The following is a 16,841-nucleotide window of genomic DNA, read 5'->3' on the forward strand; positions in this document are numbered from 1 at the left end:
CTGCTACTCCATTCTCTCCTTCAACACCTAAACACAGAATATTAGATACCCCCACCTTCAACAGTAAAGAAACAAGACCTTATCAAGTCTATGAAAAGTATATATACAAAGTATATACCACGAGCCAAAGATAAGGTTCCAGGTGGATGAATAAATAAATAAATTACCAGGTGGGTGTGATTTAAGAGAAATTGAGGGAAAGAGCAGCTGCTGTACAACAAAAGATGTATGTAAAAAATTGGACTTTTAAAAAAAGGCCACATACAGCGCTTGCTATCTATGGATTAAATAAATAAATATATGAAGAGGTCAGAGCTCTGAAGACGTCACCGGATGTGACAAAACGCGTCAGCTTGGACCGCATAGCATCATCACGCTACCTGAGTGGAACGCAAGCCGGAAGTAAGCTCGTAGATTCCGCGAGGAGGACGCGCAGCCCGCACCGCTGACCACCAGGGAGTGTTTTTACTTTTGTCTTTATTGTTGGAACCCTACAATATGGGAAATAAACTTTAATCTAGACTTTATTACGCTATTGGGAGCTTTCTTTCTTCTCCTCCATATTTGCACTGGGTTGCTGCACCCCGGAGTCCATAGGAGCTATACCATCTTATAGGACCGTCTAAAGGGGAACCCTTTCGGCCCAGGAGGCCACCAAACCGTGAAAGGTCTTATTGTCATACGGCATATAAGACCCACTGCATTCGGTAAGTGATCCAATTCTTACATTCACTTGGGAGAAGGAATTGACACTGTAGCCAATTATATCACAGCATTTGCACCTTCCAATTTGTGAAGAACCACTTCCATTAAGGACAATATATTTATTTCTGAGCACAAAGTCACTATTTACCTTGGACTATTTAATTAAGTTTGCTCTGCAATAATACGTATACTGCATATTTAATGTCTGATATTTTTATATTTATGTCACAGCCATTCATGCACTAAGGAATTTATTTTGAGCACATCGCCACTTTGTCACAATATATAATATTCTATTCTATTAATTTTTATATCAATTTTTACACGTTTTGCTGTGGATTTTATATTTAATCGGTACCTTTTATTGAGTCATTCAAGTATGTGGTTTTATTAATATTGGATATCTTCATATATTTATTTATTTAATCCATAGATAGCAAGCGCTGTATGTGGCCTTTTTTTAAAAGTCCAATTTTTTACTTATCAAGTCTATGACTTGCAGAGAACTAATTAACACTGGCCTCATGAAGTTTGATGATTGTCCAGAGAACTATAGAAGCTAGAGATCCGCTTTTAATTCAGTTGTCCAGGACATTGGCATCCCATCTATGCATAAATTTGGTCATTATAGGATGATTGGGCCCTAAATTGTCAGATTGTATTAGGAAGCTGAAAATGGCTCACGTCCATGAATCAAGCAAGGACCTTAACCTTGTTTGAGAAATACTAAATCATATTTATGGGAGCTCGGAAGGTTTTGAGCTTGCCTGTTTTAAGAGACTGCAGAACTTTGCAAAACTACCCAACAAAGACCACTAAAAGTTCTAGGAAGTGATCTTTTTCTTGGGCTTGTAATCACCAAGATCCACACCTTCCAGGGGTTCACCTGCTTCTCTTGTAACAAGTTTATAAAATGTTGTCCTTGTACTGTTCCAGAAGTGCCATTACACCAGTCAATTTCGCAGTGGTTAAAATCCCCATTATTACCACTGTTCCAGCCTTTGCTGCCCTTTCGATCTGCAGCACTATTTTTTTCAGCTTTGAATTTAGCTGTTTATCTAGAGTTTTTCTTAAAAATAAATAAATATGCGTGTCTTTAAAAGAGATGTATGGCTTTGGGTTTTTTACAGAATCTTTACCTAGGTGGATGCAGTATTGGTCTGCACTGTAGAACCGAGCGATCAAACACCCCCGATCGCTCGGTTCTGACAGCTCAGCAGCTCTTTACTATGCCCCCTCCTCACTCACTGGAGTGCTGGGCTGTGGAGAGGCATGGAGCGGCCAGCTCAGGCTCTCAGCAGCTCGCTGAGATGCTGAGGCAGGTGTCAGTCCAGGCACCTGGCAGATCCCAGCTTCCATTGTCGTGATGACGCGGTGCCTGGACTGACTTCTGTGATGTCAGCAGAGAGCGGACTTCAGCCCGTTCTCTGCTGAAAAAGGGTCACAGGAGTGAAAAACGAATTGCTCTCCTGTGATCCAAACTTGCTTTGGCTATACTTCTCCTATAAAACAAACAGCCTTTGCCTATACTGGATTCAAATTATGCTCTTTAGTAAATAATGCCTCTAGAGCTCATTTACACAAGCAGCTTTGGACTGCATTGGCCAATGGAGCCCCAATGCAGAGACAACGCAAAAATGTCCTATGTCCTATAATTTCAGTTTACACCAAAGCACTACATTGGTTTGCTCTGAAAAAACGATGACATTTTGCATTTTTAGTTTTTTTCCTTTTATGTCCTTTTTCTATTTTTATTTTGTATGTTTTTGGTGTACCTTTTTATTATTTTTTTTCAGAAATAAAAGGGAAAAGAAAATATAAATGTTTAAACGTTTAACAGTAGTAAATGCCTGTGTTACTGTATTTTTTCATTTTTGAAGTTGCTATTCCAACAATATATGCAAAAAAAAAAGAAAAAAAGGAAAAACAAAAAGAGAAAAGGCCCCAAAATGTTTTTGCACATTTTGCATTATTTTTCTTTTTCTTTTCTATCACAGCATGATGCCACAAAAAAAATGCTCCTTCGGTAATCCAAACTTTTTTTTTCTGCTTTAAGTACCTAAGCGCATTAATTTGATTTTAGCATAGCATAGACCACACAGAGGGTGAAGTTTTAAATCTGCTCAGTCATTTGTAGTAAATATAAAGGTGGATCAGATTCTGCTTTATTATATGGTGTCCTGGTTATATTTTGAGGTGTTAGACCTTGCAAATATGGTATTGAAAAGGAAACCTGTTGAAATAAAAACTTGATATGCAGGCTAATTACTGGTTAACTAAATCAGTTTTAAAAAAAGTAAATTTTCATTCAGTTTGGTGAACAAGGTAAAGTTATACTGATTTCAGTCATTCAATCATGGTAAAGTAAAAATCCTGTTTTTTATTTCCCTTGTACATGATTGGGTATTATTCTCAACGTGAATTTTTCCTTAGCTTTACATTCACTGGCCTTGGTGAAAATTCACTTTGCAAGTGATTATGCTCTATTGTTTTAGTAAATTAAATCCACTGCTGTAATTTTAGATTTTATATACATCACAATCTATTGGTAAAATCATATGTGTCATAGAAAACAATTATATTTGAATCATTGGACTTTACACTGTTATTTATAAGGGTGCGGTGATAGTACTTCAAATAAGGATTTCCACTATTCTTTGAATTATTATAAGGCTTTGTCACAACATTTTTATCATCTAAGCACCTACATTTTTATCCGCGCTAGACCTGTTCCATACATATATCTAACATTTGGGCAGATCTTCTTTGACTGCCAAGGGTACTTAAAATGTAACACATGCAGTATGGTCATCAATGTTACTAAGTATTGTAAAAATTGTAAAAACTATGTTAATACGAACCTCACATAATTAATTCATTAGGTGAGGGTGCAATAAGCTTACAGTAACACCAATATGCTGTCCCCATGCCCATACACATACAGTATTTACATGGTTTGAAATTAGTCATATGCTTGTGTATTTGTCTGTTATTTTTCATATACAGTAAAACCTTGGATTGCGAGCATAATTCGTTCCGGAAACATGCTTGTAATCCAAAGCACTTGTATATCAAAGCAAATTTCCCCATAAGAAATAATGCAAACTCAGATGATTCGTTCCACAAGTCCTTCAGTTTATAGTCCATATAAAAAGATTTTAGCATTGCGATAGGTTGTGTAACCATAAAATGTCCATCCACAAATAGCCGCTTCCACAAGGGGATTAGAAGCAAAATCCAGCAGGAGCTACAGTGTATCAAAGAGAAGAGAGGCACCTCTAAGGTAAGCAATATGGTTACATTTAATAAGGGTACAACATTTAGCAACTCACATGGTTGATGAATAAAACAGGCACATCTAAGTATGCAGGCATCCCGGGTAGAGCTGTCCACATAGACCATCTTCTGCACCGGCGGCTGCCAGTCTGTAATCCTGACCGTGAAGACCACCCTGGAGTAAAGCGATCTGAAAGCGAGGGGCAGCATGGAATGGATGATGTAGATGGCGGTGCGGAGGATGGTCTATGTGGACAGCTTTAGCCTGGATGCCTGCATCCTTAGATGTGCCTGTTCCAATCATCAACCATGTGAGTTGCTAAATGTTGTACCTTCATTAAATGTAACCATATTGCTACACTTAGAGGTGCCTCTCTTCTCTTTTATACTCAGCTGTGACTTGAGGCTACTTGTATATCAAGACATCGCTTGTATATCAAGTCAAAATTTATTTGAAAATTTTGCTTGTCTTGCAAAGCGCTCTTAAACCAAGTTACTCTCAAACCAAGGTTTTACTGTATATATAAAATATGATACACTTCCACTAGCATTTATTAGCATATTAAAAATAATTGACTTTGTTCTTACAACCCACAGCTCTTTATTATAAATTATAAAAACTGTAGGGTTTAGGCTCTTGCACATAGATTATTTTATTATGTTGACCTTGAACTTTTAACCCAGTATTCATAAATGCTTAGGCTGGTAACAACAATGTTCTGGTTTGTTCACTTTGGCAAACAATGCTTCAGTGGTTTTGATCTACATGATGATGGATGTTACACAAGAAACGAGTATGCTCAGCATTTCTTTGACTTCTAAATCCATCCTAAACTTTCAATGATTAATACAATTGTCACTTAAATGTCTAGAAGATTCATAGGACTATTTGACTATTTTGGAAAAAAATTGACAATTTCGTTTTTTGGGATACAAGCATTAGTGTCCTTTACTTTAAAGGAAACCCCAATGTACATTTAATATATATATATATATATATATATATATATATATATATATATAAGACACTACACAAGCCATTTTGTAATGTAATAGTTTATTATTTGCCTTTTTTATTTTTATTTTTATTTATCTACTTATTTATTTATTATAGGTATTTATATAGTGCTGTCAATTTACAGAGCACATTAAATATATATTGTACATTCACACCAGTCCCTGCCCTCAAAGAGCTTACAATCTTAGGTCTCTAACTTACATTCATACATACACACACTAGGGTCAATTTAGACAGGAGACAATTACCCTACCAGCATGTCTTTAATGTTCAACCATCTATTATTTTCCCTAACTTCCAAAAAATTAAATTGTCACTTTTATATGACCGCGGCACCTATGGGAATACTGGATCCATACTGCACACTCTGTGTGTACAGAACGGCCTCAGAGATCTACGTTTCTCCTTACGTGGTTGGATCACTGCCTTTCCTACCACTGGGTCTGATCCTGGGATTATAGCAAGCATTCTCTCTCAGCATTCCTTAGCAGTTTTTTTTTATTTTTTTTTTATTGGAACCATGATTTAATGATGACTATTCTACTATCCTTTGCCCAAATTGTGCTATTTACTGTTCAAATCAAAGCTTCATTGATGGTAAATATTACACACAGCACTCTTCTTCAAGTGCTTTGACTGAGAGTTCTGGACTGTATACAGTAAAGGGATCTTGACATTCCCTCTCCCCTCGTTTGTTCACAAAGAGCCTAGCATTTGGCTTATGGGATACAAGGAATGCTGTAAATAAACATGGGGCGATCTTATGGTTTATCCACCCATTCTCTCCCATTATCAATTCACAGTGCACCTTGTATTCTGTTCACAGAATACAAGACACCCTGTGAATAAACAGAGTGAGATCCTTTTTATTTATTTTTTTTACCCACCCCTTCTCTCTCCTGGTCTATTCAAAGCTTTATATTCCTTCCTGTGAACATGTCCACAAATTACTGCTAAACAAATTGCCTACCATAATGTTTAAATTCTCTAAAACTGGAAAGTAATTGTACTGTAAGAACCAGAAACAGGGGTGCGCATGCCCACGCACCAAAGGCCAATGAGAGAGACAAAATATCAACTTTTGCTGATTAAAAAGTATATAAAAAAAGAAATAAAAAGCAATTTAGTGTATGTGTATACTTATAGGATGGAAAGCATATTAAATCTGTAGGAGAGCAGAAGATAGAAAGATGTGCCAATAGTGCAAATCTGCCAATTTGTTTTAGCCTGTCCCTATGACTATAAGAGCCATTGTGTTTATGAATTCACAGGGCAGCATGAGAATTAGAGTCTCAATAAGCAGTAAGCAGTGTTAATTTTGGCAGCAATTTTCGATTTACTTTTAGTCATAGTCTTTTAGTTTTAGTCGTATTTTAGTCATCTAAATTATTTTAGTTTTAGTCATATTTTAGTCAACTAAAATCTCCAGTACATTTTAGTCGACTAACTTCTCATACATTTTAGTCAACTACAAATCAAATGGCTTTAGGTAGATTGTAATGCATCATTTAAACATTTCTCTAGACTTTCCAAACTAATTATATACTCCTGGAGTAAAAATCTAATAATAAGTTTATTATTTATGGTATTAAGGTTTGAACATGCACTACAGACACAGATTTAGCCATTGTGATATAACTTCTTTATAAAATTAAACCAAGTTTCATAAACAAACAAAAATAGGAAATGCAACTTTAAAATATAAAAAAAAAAGGAAATGCAACTTTAAAATAAAAAAAAAAACAAAAAAAAACTGTAAACTCTATTGGCTATAATGTCATTGCACATATTACCTGAATATATTACCAACATTAATTATTAGGAAAAAATTTAAGAATTATTATTTTTTTGGGGCGTGGCCGGATGTGAGCGAGGGTAGACGTGCCGGACCGGAGCTCTCTGTTCATCCTGCAACTTACCTCCGTTTTCGGTGTGCGGTGGGGCTGCTCTCCTATACCATCTTGTGGGGGAAGCTCTCAGGTCTCCAGCGATGCCATCCTCGACCCCAAAACCCGCCCGGCAGCCGCCACAGGACCAGCGCCAGACCCGCTCCGTCAAGAGCCAGGGCTCGGGCTCCGCCTCCGCCATCTTGGCGCCAACGTCTTCCCGGAAGAGCGGTGGTACGGGTGCAGGCATGGAGTCTCAGAAGCCTACGGACCCCGTGCTCTCCGGCACTTCTCAGGAACAGGCTCAGGAGGTGGTCGCGGACCAGCGGGCGATCACGGCCCCCATCCTGGAAGCCATAGATGCTTGCAAAGCGGCATTGATGGTGCGCATAGATCACCTGGCATCGGAGTGCACGCTCATCCGCCATGACCTGGATAAATTCAGGGGGAGACTCACTGCTGCAGAGGATCGCATCTCGGAGGTGGAGGACAGCTCACACTCCCATGGCGCTCAGCTGGCTGAACTCCAGAACATTGTGAAATCCTTGCAACACCGAGCTGACGATGCGGAGGATAGACAGCGCCGGAATAATGTAAGGGTGGTGGGGCTTCCTGAGGGGCTGGAGGGGAAAAAGCCTGCTACATTTGCGGAGCAGTTCTTCAAACAACTGCTCTCTCTGGAGAATTTACCCCCCACGTATGTGGTAGAAAGGGCTCATAGAGTGCCAACTGGGGCCAGACCCCCTGGAGCCCCCCCCCGTCCGTTCCTGGTGAAGTTCCTCAATTACAGGGACAGAGACATGCTCCTCTCGGAGGCGCGGAAACACCCTGAACTTCGCTTTGAGAACGCGCGTGTCATGCTATTCCCCGATTTCTCGGCGGAGACACAACGCCGCAGGCGTTCCTTTACGGATGTCAGGAAGCGCCTAAGGGCCAAGGAACTTATCTATAGCATGCACTATCCTAGCAGGCTCAGAGTGCAGTACAAGGGCTCGGTGAAATTCTTTGACACTCCTCAAGAGGCTTCGGACTGGCTGGATGGCGTGTGATGAATCCTGACTGCCAGTGCTCTCGGCTGGCTCCCCTTTGGATGTGGTCCGTTTTTTCTTTTTACTTTTTTTTTTTTTTTTTGTTTTCCTGTTGTACGCTGCCCTGCTGTCTTTCTCCTCCTGTACCATTTTTTCTGGATATCTACGGCTTGTTGATGGTTTAGGAATGTCTACTTTTGGGGTTCCCTATCCTGCTATCTGGAGACTGGTTATTGGAGGAGGGGTGTGTCGTGGCGCCCTCCTTGCACACCGGGTGATCCGGTCTCAGAGACTCCATCGGAACTGTAAGAACATCTTCTTTACCGGACTGTTGCTCACATTGGAAAACTGACGTGCGTCACTGTTTTTTTTTGGGCAGTTTGGGACTGAAGCCGCATACCAGACTACGTTTTTCACGTTTTGGGAAAGCTCGTTTTTGTTCAACTTTCCCTTTTTCTTTGTTTGTTGGGGGGGTTGTTCTGGTATAATGGCATGGGGAGTTCTGCACCAGCACCTGTTTTTGTTTGCTCATGTATATTTTGAGGGGGTTATTTATGGGTCCCTTTTTTTTCTCATCCTGCCCATAGCCCTTACCTGGGCTCTGTGTAATTTTTTTCTAGATTCCCATGGCTGACAATATAAAACTTCTCTCATGGAATGTGAGGGGCCTGAACAATAAGTTCAAACGTGCCAGTGTCTTTCAGTATTTAAAGCTCATTAAGCCACATGTCATCCTCCTGCAGGAGACCCACCTTGACGGGAACCTGATTTTGGCTCTCCGTAGGCCGTGGATACAAAGGGCGTTTCATGCCACGTACTCCACCTATGCTAGAGGGGTCTCCATCCTCATTAGTAAATCTATCCCATGTTCGATCCAGCGGGTGATCTCTGATCCAGGGGGCAGATATGTGGCTGTGCTTTTGGATATGTACTCTGTTACCATGCTGTTGGCCGCTGTTTATGTGCCTCCACCTTTTCAGATACAACTGCTATATGATTTAACTGATAAGTTGGCTGAATATTTGCATTTACCTGTACTGTTCATGGGTGATTTTAATGCCATCCTGGATGCTACCTTGGATACTTCCAGCCCCAATAGACCGCCCTCGGTGGATCTGCTCACCTGGGCTTCCACGGTGGGCTTGACTGAACTTTGGAGATGGAAGCATCCGCTCTTGAGGGAATACTCTCACCTGTCCACCGCTCATCGTTCCTCTGCTCGCATAGATCTGGCGTTTGGTACTGCCAGAATGCAATCCCTTTTGACTGCCTCGGAATACAGGGCCGGGGGAGTGTCTGATCACAACCCGCTACTCTTGACAGTGAACCTCCAATTGGGGGCTGGAGTGCGGGGTTGGCGCCTGGCTGCGGGCTGGCTCCAACAGGATCAGGTCGCTTCCCACCTTGAAAAGTCGATCCAGTCATATTGGCCGGAAAATGTGGACTCAGCTGATCAGAGAGTGGTGTGGGAGGCATTTAAGTCAGTGGCGAGGGGAGAGTGTATATCGGCCATTAAATCCGCTAGGAAAGATCACAATGAGGAGGTGAGGATGTTACAGGAGATGGAGCGGAGATGTGCGGAGGAGAACGCGGCCTTGCCGTCTGATTCCAGCTATGCTGCATTGCTGGAGGCGAGACGCCTTCTCTCTCTTCACGTCTCTGATCTTGCTCATACAGAAGCTAACAACCTACGGGCTTCTATATTCGCACAGGGCGATAAGAATGGCAAGTTCCTGGCACTGCTGGTGGCTGACCAGCAGCCGCCAGTTAATATCCCGCTTATCAGGGCCGCTGGGGGTGTGCTCAGGTCGGATCCTCGTGACATTTTGGAGACATTTACTGACTATTTTGAGGCCCTGTACGCCCCGCTACCGGATAGTGACTCTGTGCACGCGGATGCCCTCCTGGAGGGAGTTGACTTGCCATCCTTGTCGGCGGAGGATAGCGCCCTCATGGATGCTCCGATAACAACTTTAGAGGTGGCAAGAGCCATTGCGGCCTTCCCACCACATAAGGCCCCGGGTCCTGACGGTTTCCCTGCTGACTTTTACAAACAATATTCCGAACATTTAGCGCCTAGACTTAGCTCTCTGTTGCAGCACTGTTTGGAGGTGGAGGAACTTCCTCCCTCTATGATGGATGCCTATATGGTGCTGCTTCAGAAACCGGGTAAGGACCCCCTGGACTGCTCCTCGTATCGCCCTATCGCCCTTTTAAATATGGACCTTAAAATCCTGACGAAGGTCCTGGCCACTCGTTTGGCTGGGGTTATTCACTCATTGATAGACCCGGATCAGACGGGCTTTATGCCGGGTAAATCTGTGGACACTAACATTCGGCGATTGTTCACCCATCTTCAAATTCCTGGGGAGGCGTCGGGGCAGCGGGTGGTGGTCTCAATCGACTTTGAGAAGGCCTTTGATTCGGTCGACTGGGCCTTTATGCACAAGACGCTGGATCGTATGGGGTTCGGACCCAAATTCAAGACCTGGATCCGACTCCTTTACGCAAGCCCTAGAACAGCCATAAGATTGGGCTATCTCACTTCTCCATATTTCCGGGTGGGGAGGGGGACGAGGCAGGGGTGCCCCCTTTCCCCATTCCTGTTTGCCCTTACCCTTGAACCCATCGCGACTGCACTGCGCAGCTCCCCGGCCGTGGGGTCGATTAAAGTCGGCTCTATTAAAGAATGTCTGGCGTTATATGCCGATGACATGCTGTTGTTCCTGGAGGATCCGGGTCCCTCCTTGAGGGCGGCCCTGTCCATCCTGAATGATTTTGGCAGGTGCTCAGGGCTTCGCGTTAACTGGAGTAAGTCCTCCATTTTGCCTCTCGATGACGGTGCTCGACCTGCTGCGGCCGGGGACCTGCCCCTTCGTTGGGTGGATAGCTTCACCTACTTGGGGATCAAGATAACTAGGCGTCCCCAGGATTATTTCTCGTTGAATTTGGCTCCTCTATTGCCTAAACTCCAACAAAATATCCAAGCTTGGAAGCGTCTACAACTTTCCTTATTAGGTCGTATTAGTGTCCTTAAGATGAAATTTCTGCCTGTAGTCTTATATTTCCTCCGCAATTCTCCGCTATGGGTACCACTGACCTTTTTCCGGAAGTTGGACAGCCTCGTCTGTTCATTCCTCTGGTCGCCCGGGGTTCCCAGGATTGGCCTTCGGGCCCTCCAGGAACCGTGGGGTAATGGAGGCCTGGCACTGCCCGATTGGCGCAAGTATTATTTGGCAGGGCAGATGGTGTTTGCGCGGCGCTGGCTGCGGGCGGACGGGGAGGATTCGGCAACAATCTTGGAGGCAGCCCACCTGGGCTCCTTCGAAACCCTTAGGTTGGCGCTGTTTAGGGGTCTGGGCTCAGATCTCCCTTTAACGCTCTCCATGAGGGCGACTGTTAGGGCTTGGGCCCAGTCATTGAAGTTGACATGCCCCAGTTATGTTGGATCCTCCCCGTCCGAGCCGTTGTGGATGAACCCTACCTTTCCTCATTTTCGTCACTTACCTGATTTGATGTTGTGGGCGACGCGGGGTATAAAAACCTTGGGTGATATAACAGCGGCGGGGGCTCTCTTGCCGTTTGACCGATTGCGGGAGAAATTTGACTTGCCTAGCGGCTTTATATTCAGATACCTCCAATTGCGGCATGCCTTTCAGGCCCAATTTGCCTCATCCTCTGTTGAGCTGTCTCCTTCGGACTTAGAATGCGTGTTGACATGTGATACCACACTCAAAACTCTCTCCACTGTGTACAAGGATATGTTCCGACTTACACCCCCTGGCATAGTTAGATGTAGGGAAAAATGGACGGCTGAGGTGCCGGACCTACAGGGGGAGGACTGGGATGATGTATGGACGGAGCCTTTCAAATATTTAGTGGCTGCTAGGGACAAACTAATTCAATTTAAATTCCTCCACAGGATTTACTATACTCCGGCCCGTCTGGCCAGAATCTTCCCGACTTCGTCTGCGGAGTGTTGGCGTTGTTCCGCTTCCCCCGCAGATGCAACTCACATTTTTTGGGGCTGTGGCCAAATTCAGCAGTTTTGGACTGCGGTGACGTCCTGTCTCGCCGAGGTGCTGCTGACTCCGATTCCGCGAACCCAGCGAGTCTGTTTGCTGGGTTTGGTGGAGGAGGTGGTCCCCTCGGTGGCCCACAGGACTTTGCTGAGTGTTCTTCTATTCTATGCCAAAAAGGCTATTTTACTACATTGGAAGAAGGTTTCCCCGCCATCCTTACTGTTCTGGAAAGGCCTAGTGAATGCAATGCTACCCCTATACAAAGCCACCTATGTCTCACGAGGTTGCCCGAAAAAATTTGACAAGGTTTGGAGGGCGTGGGTGGACTCCTCAGACACTGTGGGCTGAACTGCATATGGTGTAACTGTTATGAAGCTGGTGGATTGAACGTTCTATAGAAGTGTACTTATGCTATCTTGTATTTTAGCTTTGTAGTCCTGCAAGAACAGCCAGATACTGGGTCTCTTTAATGTTGAATTGACATGTGTTGATCCCGGGTAGGGGGGAGATATGGAATGTTGTTTATGAGAAGGGACCGAAGGTTGTTTACTCCGGAGGCCGGTGGTAGGTCGTGCTGTCCTTGGACGGTGGCCTGCGCTGACCCCCTGACCTCGACGCTCCTGGTCTTCTCGGGGTGCTGGTGGTCGTTTTTGGGTGGGTGGGGGGGGGGGGGGAGGTTGTTGTTGGGTTATTGTGTGCCTTTTTTTTGGCTGCTGTGTGTGTCTGTTTGTGTTACTCTGTTCTTTCTTTAAAAATCAATAAAAAGAATTTTTCAAAAAAAAAAAGAATTATTATTTTTTTTTTCTCTTTCAGCAGCTTAGTAGATGCCTCTAACTTATGCTTATGCGATGGTGCAATACATGTTTAATTTTAATGTGCTATTATTACAGGCTCTGTATGGAATTGTGTTGGCGATTCAGAAATGACCAGCAGAGTAATGTTAATTTTGATGTCAATTTTTAATTTAGTTTTAGTCATAGTCTTTTGACTAAAATGTCATTTTAATTTTAGTCGTATTTTAGTCTTATGACTAAAATGCCATTTTAGTTTTTGTCGTATTTTAATCATCTGAATTTTTTTAGTTTTAGTCCTATTTTAGTCAACTAAAATAGTGTTAATTTAGTAGTCGAAAATATTTAGTCGACAAAATTAACACTGGCAATTAACACTGGCAGTGAGGAACACTAACAGAAAGTGATGTCTAATGAGATCCCTCCTAAAGATGCCCAGACATAGCAGAATCTTCCTGTATACAGCAATGATATCATTAAATTTAAATTATTTACAGGAAACTGTGCAAGGAAAAAAAAAAAAAAACATAATAGTTTTTACTATACTAAAGTAACTGTAGTATAGTATAGATTTTGTACTATCCTGGAGTTCAACTTTAATTTATTTATTTAGATTGATCTGTGAATTACTGCTATTAAACTCAGAGCTCAGTACTGGAAAACTCCTTTTATCTTGAAATCTAAAATATACAGTAAAACCTTGGTTTGAGAGTAACTTGGTTTAAGAGCGCTTTGCAAGACAAGCTAAATTTTGACTTGATATACAAGCGATGTCTTGATATACAAGTAGCCTCAAGTCACAGCTAAGTATAAAAGAGAAGAGAGGCGCCTCTAAGTGTAGCAATATGGTTAAATTTGATGAAGGTTCCACATTTAGCAACTCACAAGGTTGATGATTGGAACAGGCACCTCTAAGGATGCAGGCATCCGGGGTAAAGCTGTCCACATAGACCGTCCTCCGCACCGCCATCCACGTCATCCCTTCCATGCTGCCCCTCACTTTCAGATCGCTTTACTGCAGGGTGGTCTTCCCGGTCAGGATTACAGACTGGCAGCCGGCGGTGCAGAAGATAGTCTATGTGGACAGCTTTACCCCGGATGCCTGCATACTTAGATGTGCCTGTTTTATTCATCAACCATGTGAGTTGCTAAATGTTGAACCTTCATTAAATGGAACCATATTGCTACACTTAGAGGTGCCTCTCTTCTCTTTGATATTCTGTAGCTCCTGCTGGATTTTGCTTCTAATCCCCTTATGGAAGCGGCTATTTGTGGATGGACATTTTATGGTTACACAACCTATCGCAATGCTATAATCTTTTTATATGGACTATAAACTGAAGGACTTATGAATAAATGGTTGTGGAACGAATTATCTGAGTTTCCATTATTTCTTATGGGGAAATTCGCTTTGATATAAGAGTGCTTTGGATTACAAGCATGTTTCCGGAACGAATTATGCTCGCAATCCAAGGTTTTACTGTACAAACTTATCATCCAGACAGATGTCGCATGCATAAAAAATTACACATATTTGAAGACCCTGTACTCAAGTTATGTAGAATTACATAATTTTGTGAAAATGTTATTACATTATTTTTAAGTTTTTTTTCCCTTTTATTTAAAAAAGCTAACAAATATAGATCTTATGCATGCTAAAATATGGTGTTAAAAAATTGTTTTTGCCATACAATGCACTTAAAACTTTTTAGTTGAGTATACCAGTGTATATGAGGCATCCTCAGGAGAGCAGAGAGCAGGGCAGAGGATGACGGAGGCACTTACACTGACCATGGTGTCAGGGCTCAGCAGCCATGATATACCGTGGTCAGTGTACAGAGGGGAGGGTAGAAACTGGCAGGATCAGCCAGATTTTTTAGGTGATCGAAGGGGCTAAATGAACAGCACAAGCACTGTGCTGTATAACATGCTTTAAGGGAACAGGATTCATTTATTTATTTATTTTTAGGGTAACAAGCGCCTAACTCTTTTAATTTTTTTCTAAGAAGGTGAACCTACATTTCAAGTAGAAAGTAAAAAGTCTATTCTAATCATTAATGTCTACGATATGTCCTTGTATGTGCAGAGGCAAGAAGAGCTGAGACAACATGCAGAACTCGTGGAAACTAAATGCAACAATGCACAACGTGAGAAAGATGCCCTGGAACTAGAGATCACGTCACTTCATTCTGGACTTTACCAAGAAAAAGTCACCTCCAAGGAACTGGAGAAGAAATGTGTGAAGCTTCAGTCACAAATACTGGCCAACAGAAACGTTAGTGCATAGACAACGTAGTCATTACAGCTCCTTCTTGCTTTAGCAGCATATTAATGCCATTCAGGGGTTGTGTTACTAACTGCATACAGAACCCACATATATATTAAAATTCTCAGGTCATGTGTCAACAGCTTTTGTTCACCATCCTAACTGCTCCTCTCCCTATACATGCCTAGAGGAGCATAAAATTAGTTTGAAGCAGCTTTGAAATGCACCTGCCAATGAACTCTAGTTGATCTAAGAGCAACTGACTGATGTTAAATGCAAGCAGCAAACACCTGAAAGCATCTTGCATTTGCCCATTGACAGAAGCCCTAATGCTCCTTCCATACAGAGTGCTAGGCTCAGAATTTTTTTCTTGCCACGCCTCAACCACCCACCTAGAGGCAGACATGGTGCTACTTGGGTGAATACACATTGCTGCAGATGTGATGCTTTGCATTGTGATGCAGCAATTTTAACTTGACATGCCAAGTTTGATAGGCAGCACTGGCTGTCAAACTCACTCATGGAAGTCAGTGCGACCACCTCACAACTGTGATCGATTGCTTGGCTCGCAACTGTGTCATGGTTCCTTGTTTGGTAGTTATATAACAGCCAAATAATATCAGGAGGTAGCAGCATTGCCTGCCAACCTCTCTCATCAGCCTCTTAAAAGTGATCCACTATTATTATTATTATACAGGATTTATATAGCGCCAACAGTTTGCACAGCGCTTCACAATGTGAGGGAAGACAATACAGTTACAATACAATTCAATACAGGAGGAATCAGAGGGCCCTGCTTGTTAGAGCTTACAATCTAGAAGGGAGGGTCAAGTAAAACAAAAGGCAATAACCGTGGGGATAAGCTGATGGAGAAAATGGAAATACAGTTGTTAGGTGTGGGTAGGATAGGCTTCTCTGAAAAGGAGGGTTCTTTACGGATTGTCTAAAAGCTAATAGAGTAGGAGATAATCAGACAGATTGGGGTAAGGAGTTCCATAGGATTGGAGAGGCTCTGGAAAAGTCCTGGAGGCGAGCATGGGAGGAGGTGACGGGGGAGCTAGAGAGCAGGAGGTTTTGAGAGGAACGAAGAGAGCGATTAGGTTGGTATTTCAAGACTAGGCTAGTGATGTAACTGGGGTCTAAGCTGTGGATGGCTTTGTAAGATGTTAGTATTTTGAATTTATTTCGTTTGGTGATGGAAGCCAGGGGAGGGCTTGACAGAGAGGAGTAGCGGACACTGAATGATTGGTAAGGTGGAAGAGTCTGGCAGCAGCGTTCATGATGGATTGAAGGGGGGGATAGTCTCTGTAGAGGTAAGCCAATGAGAAGGGAATTGCAGTAGTCGAGGCGCGAGATGACCAGGGAGTGAACTAGAAGCTTTGTTGATAGATTTTCAGGGGGGTGATAATCACTGTTGCCAGGGTGAAAGAAGTCAGTGATAACCCCCTTCCCCTGGAGTTATAAACCTTCTTTTCTACTCGACATCTCCATAGCTATAAGCTTTAATGCAATTTCAACTTTTTCTTGAAAATATTTCCTTTTGATGGCAAATTTTACAATATGGCTGTCCTTAAAGTAAAATGTAATTTTGAGCTAAGGTATCCTTTGCAATAATAAACAATTGACATGCACTTTGCATGACATGAAAAAAAAACTCCTCTACACATAAAGATGACCAGCATTGCCTGCTACTAATCTGATTTAGTGTAATTTATTCTGACTGCCCAACACATGACTTTAGACTTAAAAAAAACTCCCTTTTTGAAATACACTAGGCGTATTGTATGCACTCTTGCAGGAAGTGATCTTATGACATAAAGAGGCTGATTTATTGTTCCTGATGTACCAT

The 16,841-nt window shown here is 42.5% G+C and overlaps 1 protein-coding gene across 1 annotated transcript in view; it reads left to right on the forward strand.

Moving 5' to 3' along the window:
• Positions 1-16,841, forward strand: part of LOC309548469 (uncharacterized protein) — a gene marked incomplete at its 3' end in the record, with an annotated part of 97,250 nt that overhangs the window by 39,166 nt on the left and 41,243 nt on the right. The window contains 1 exon segment of the mRNA XM_082248414.1: positions 14,813-15,001. Coding sequence (XP_082104540.1) covers positions 14,813-15,001 — 189 coding nt within the window.

Source organism: Pelophylax lessonae (assembly GCF_965119305.1).
Source record: "Pelophylax lessonae genome assembly, chromosome: 1".
Taxonomy (NCBI): domain Eukaryota; kingdom Metazoa; phylum Chordata; class Amphibia; order Anura; family Ranidae; genus Pelophylax; species Pelophylax lessonae.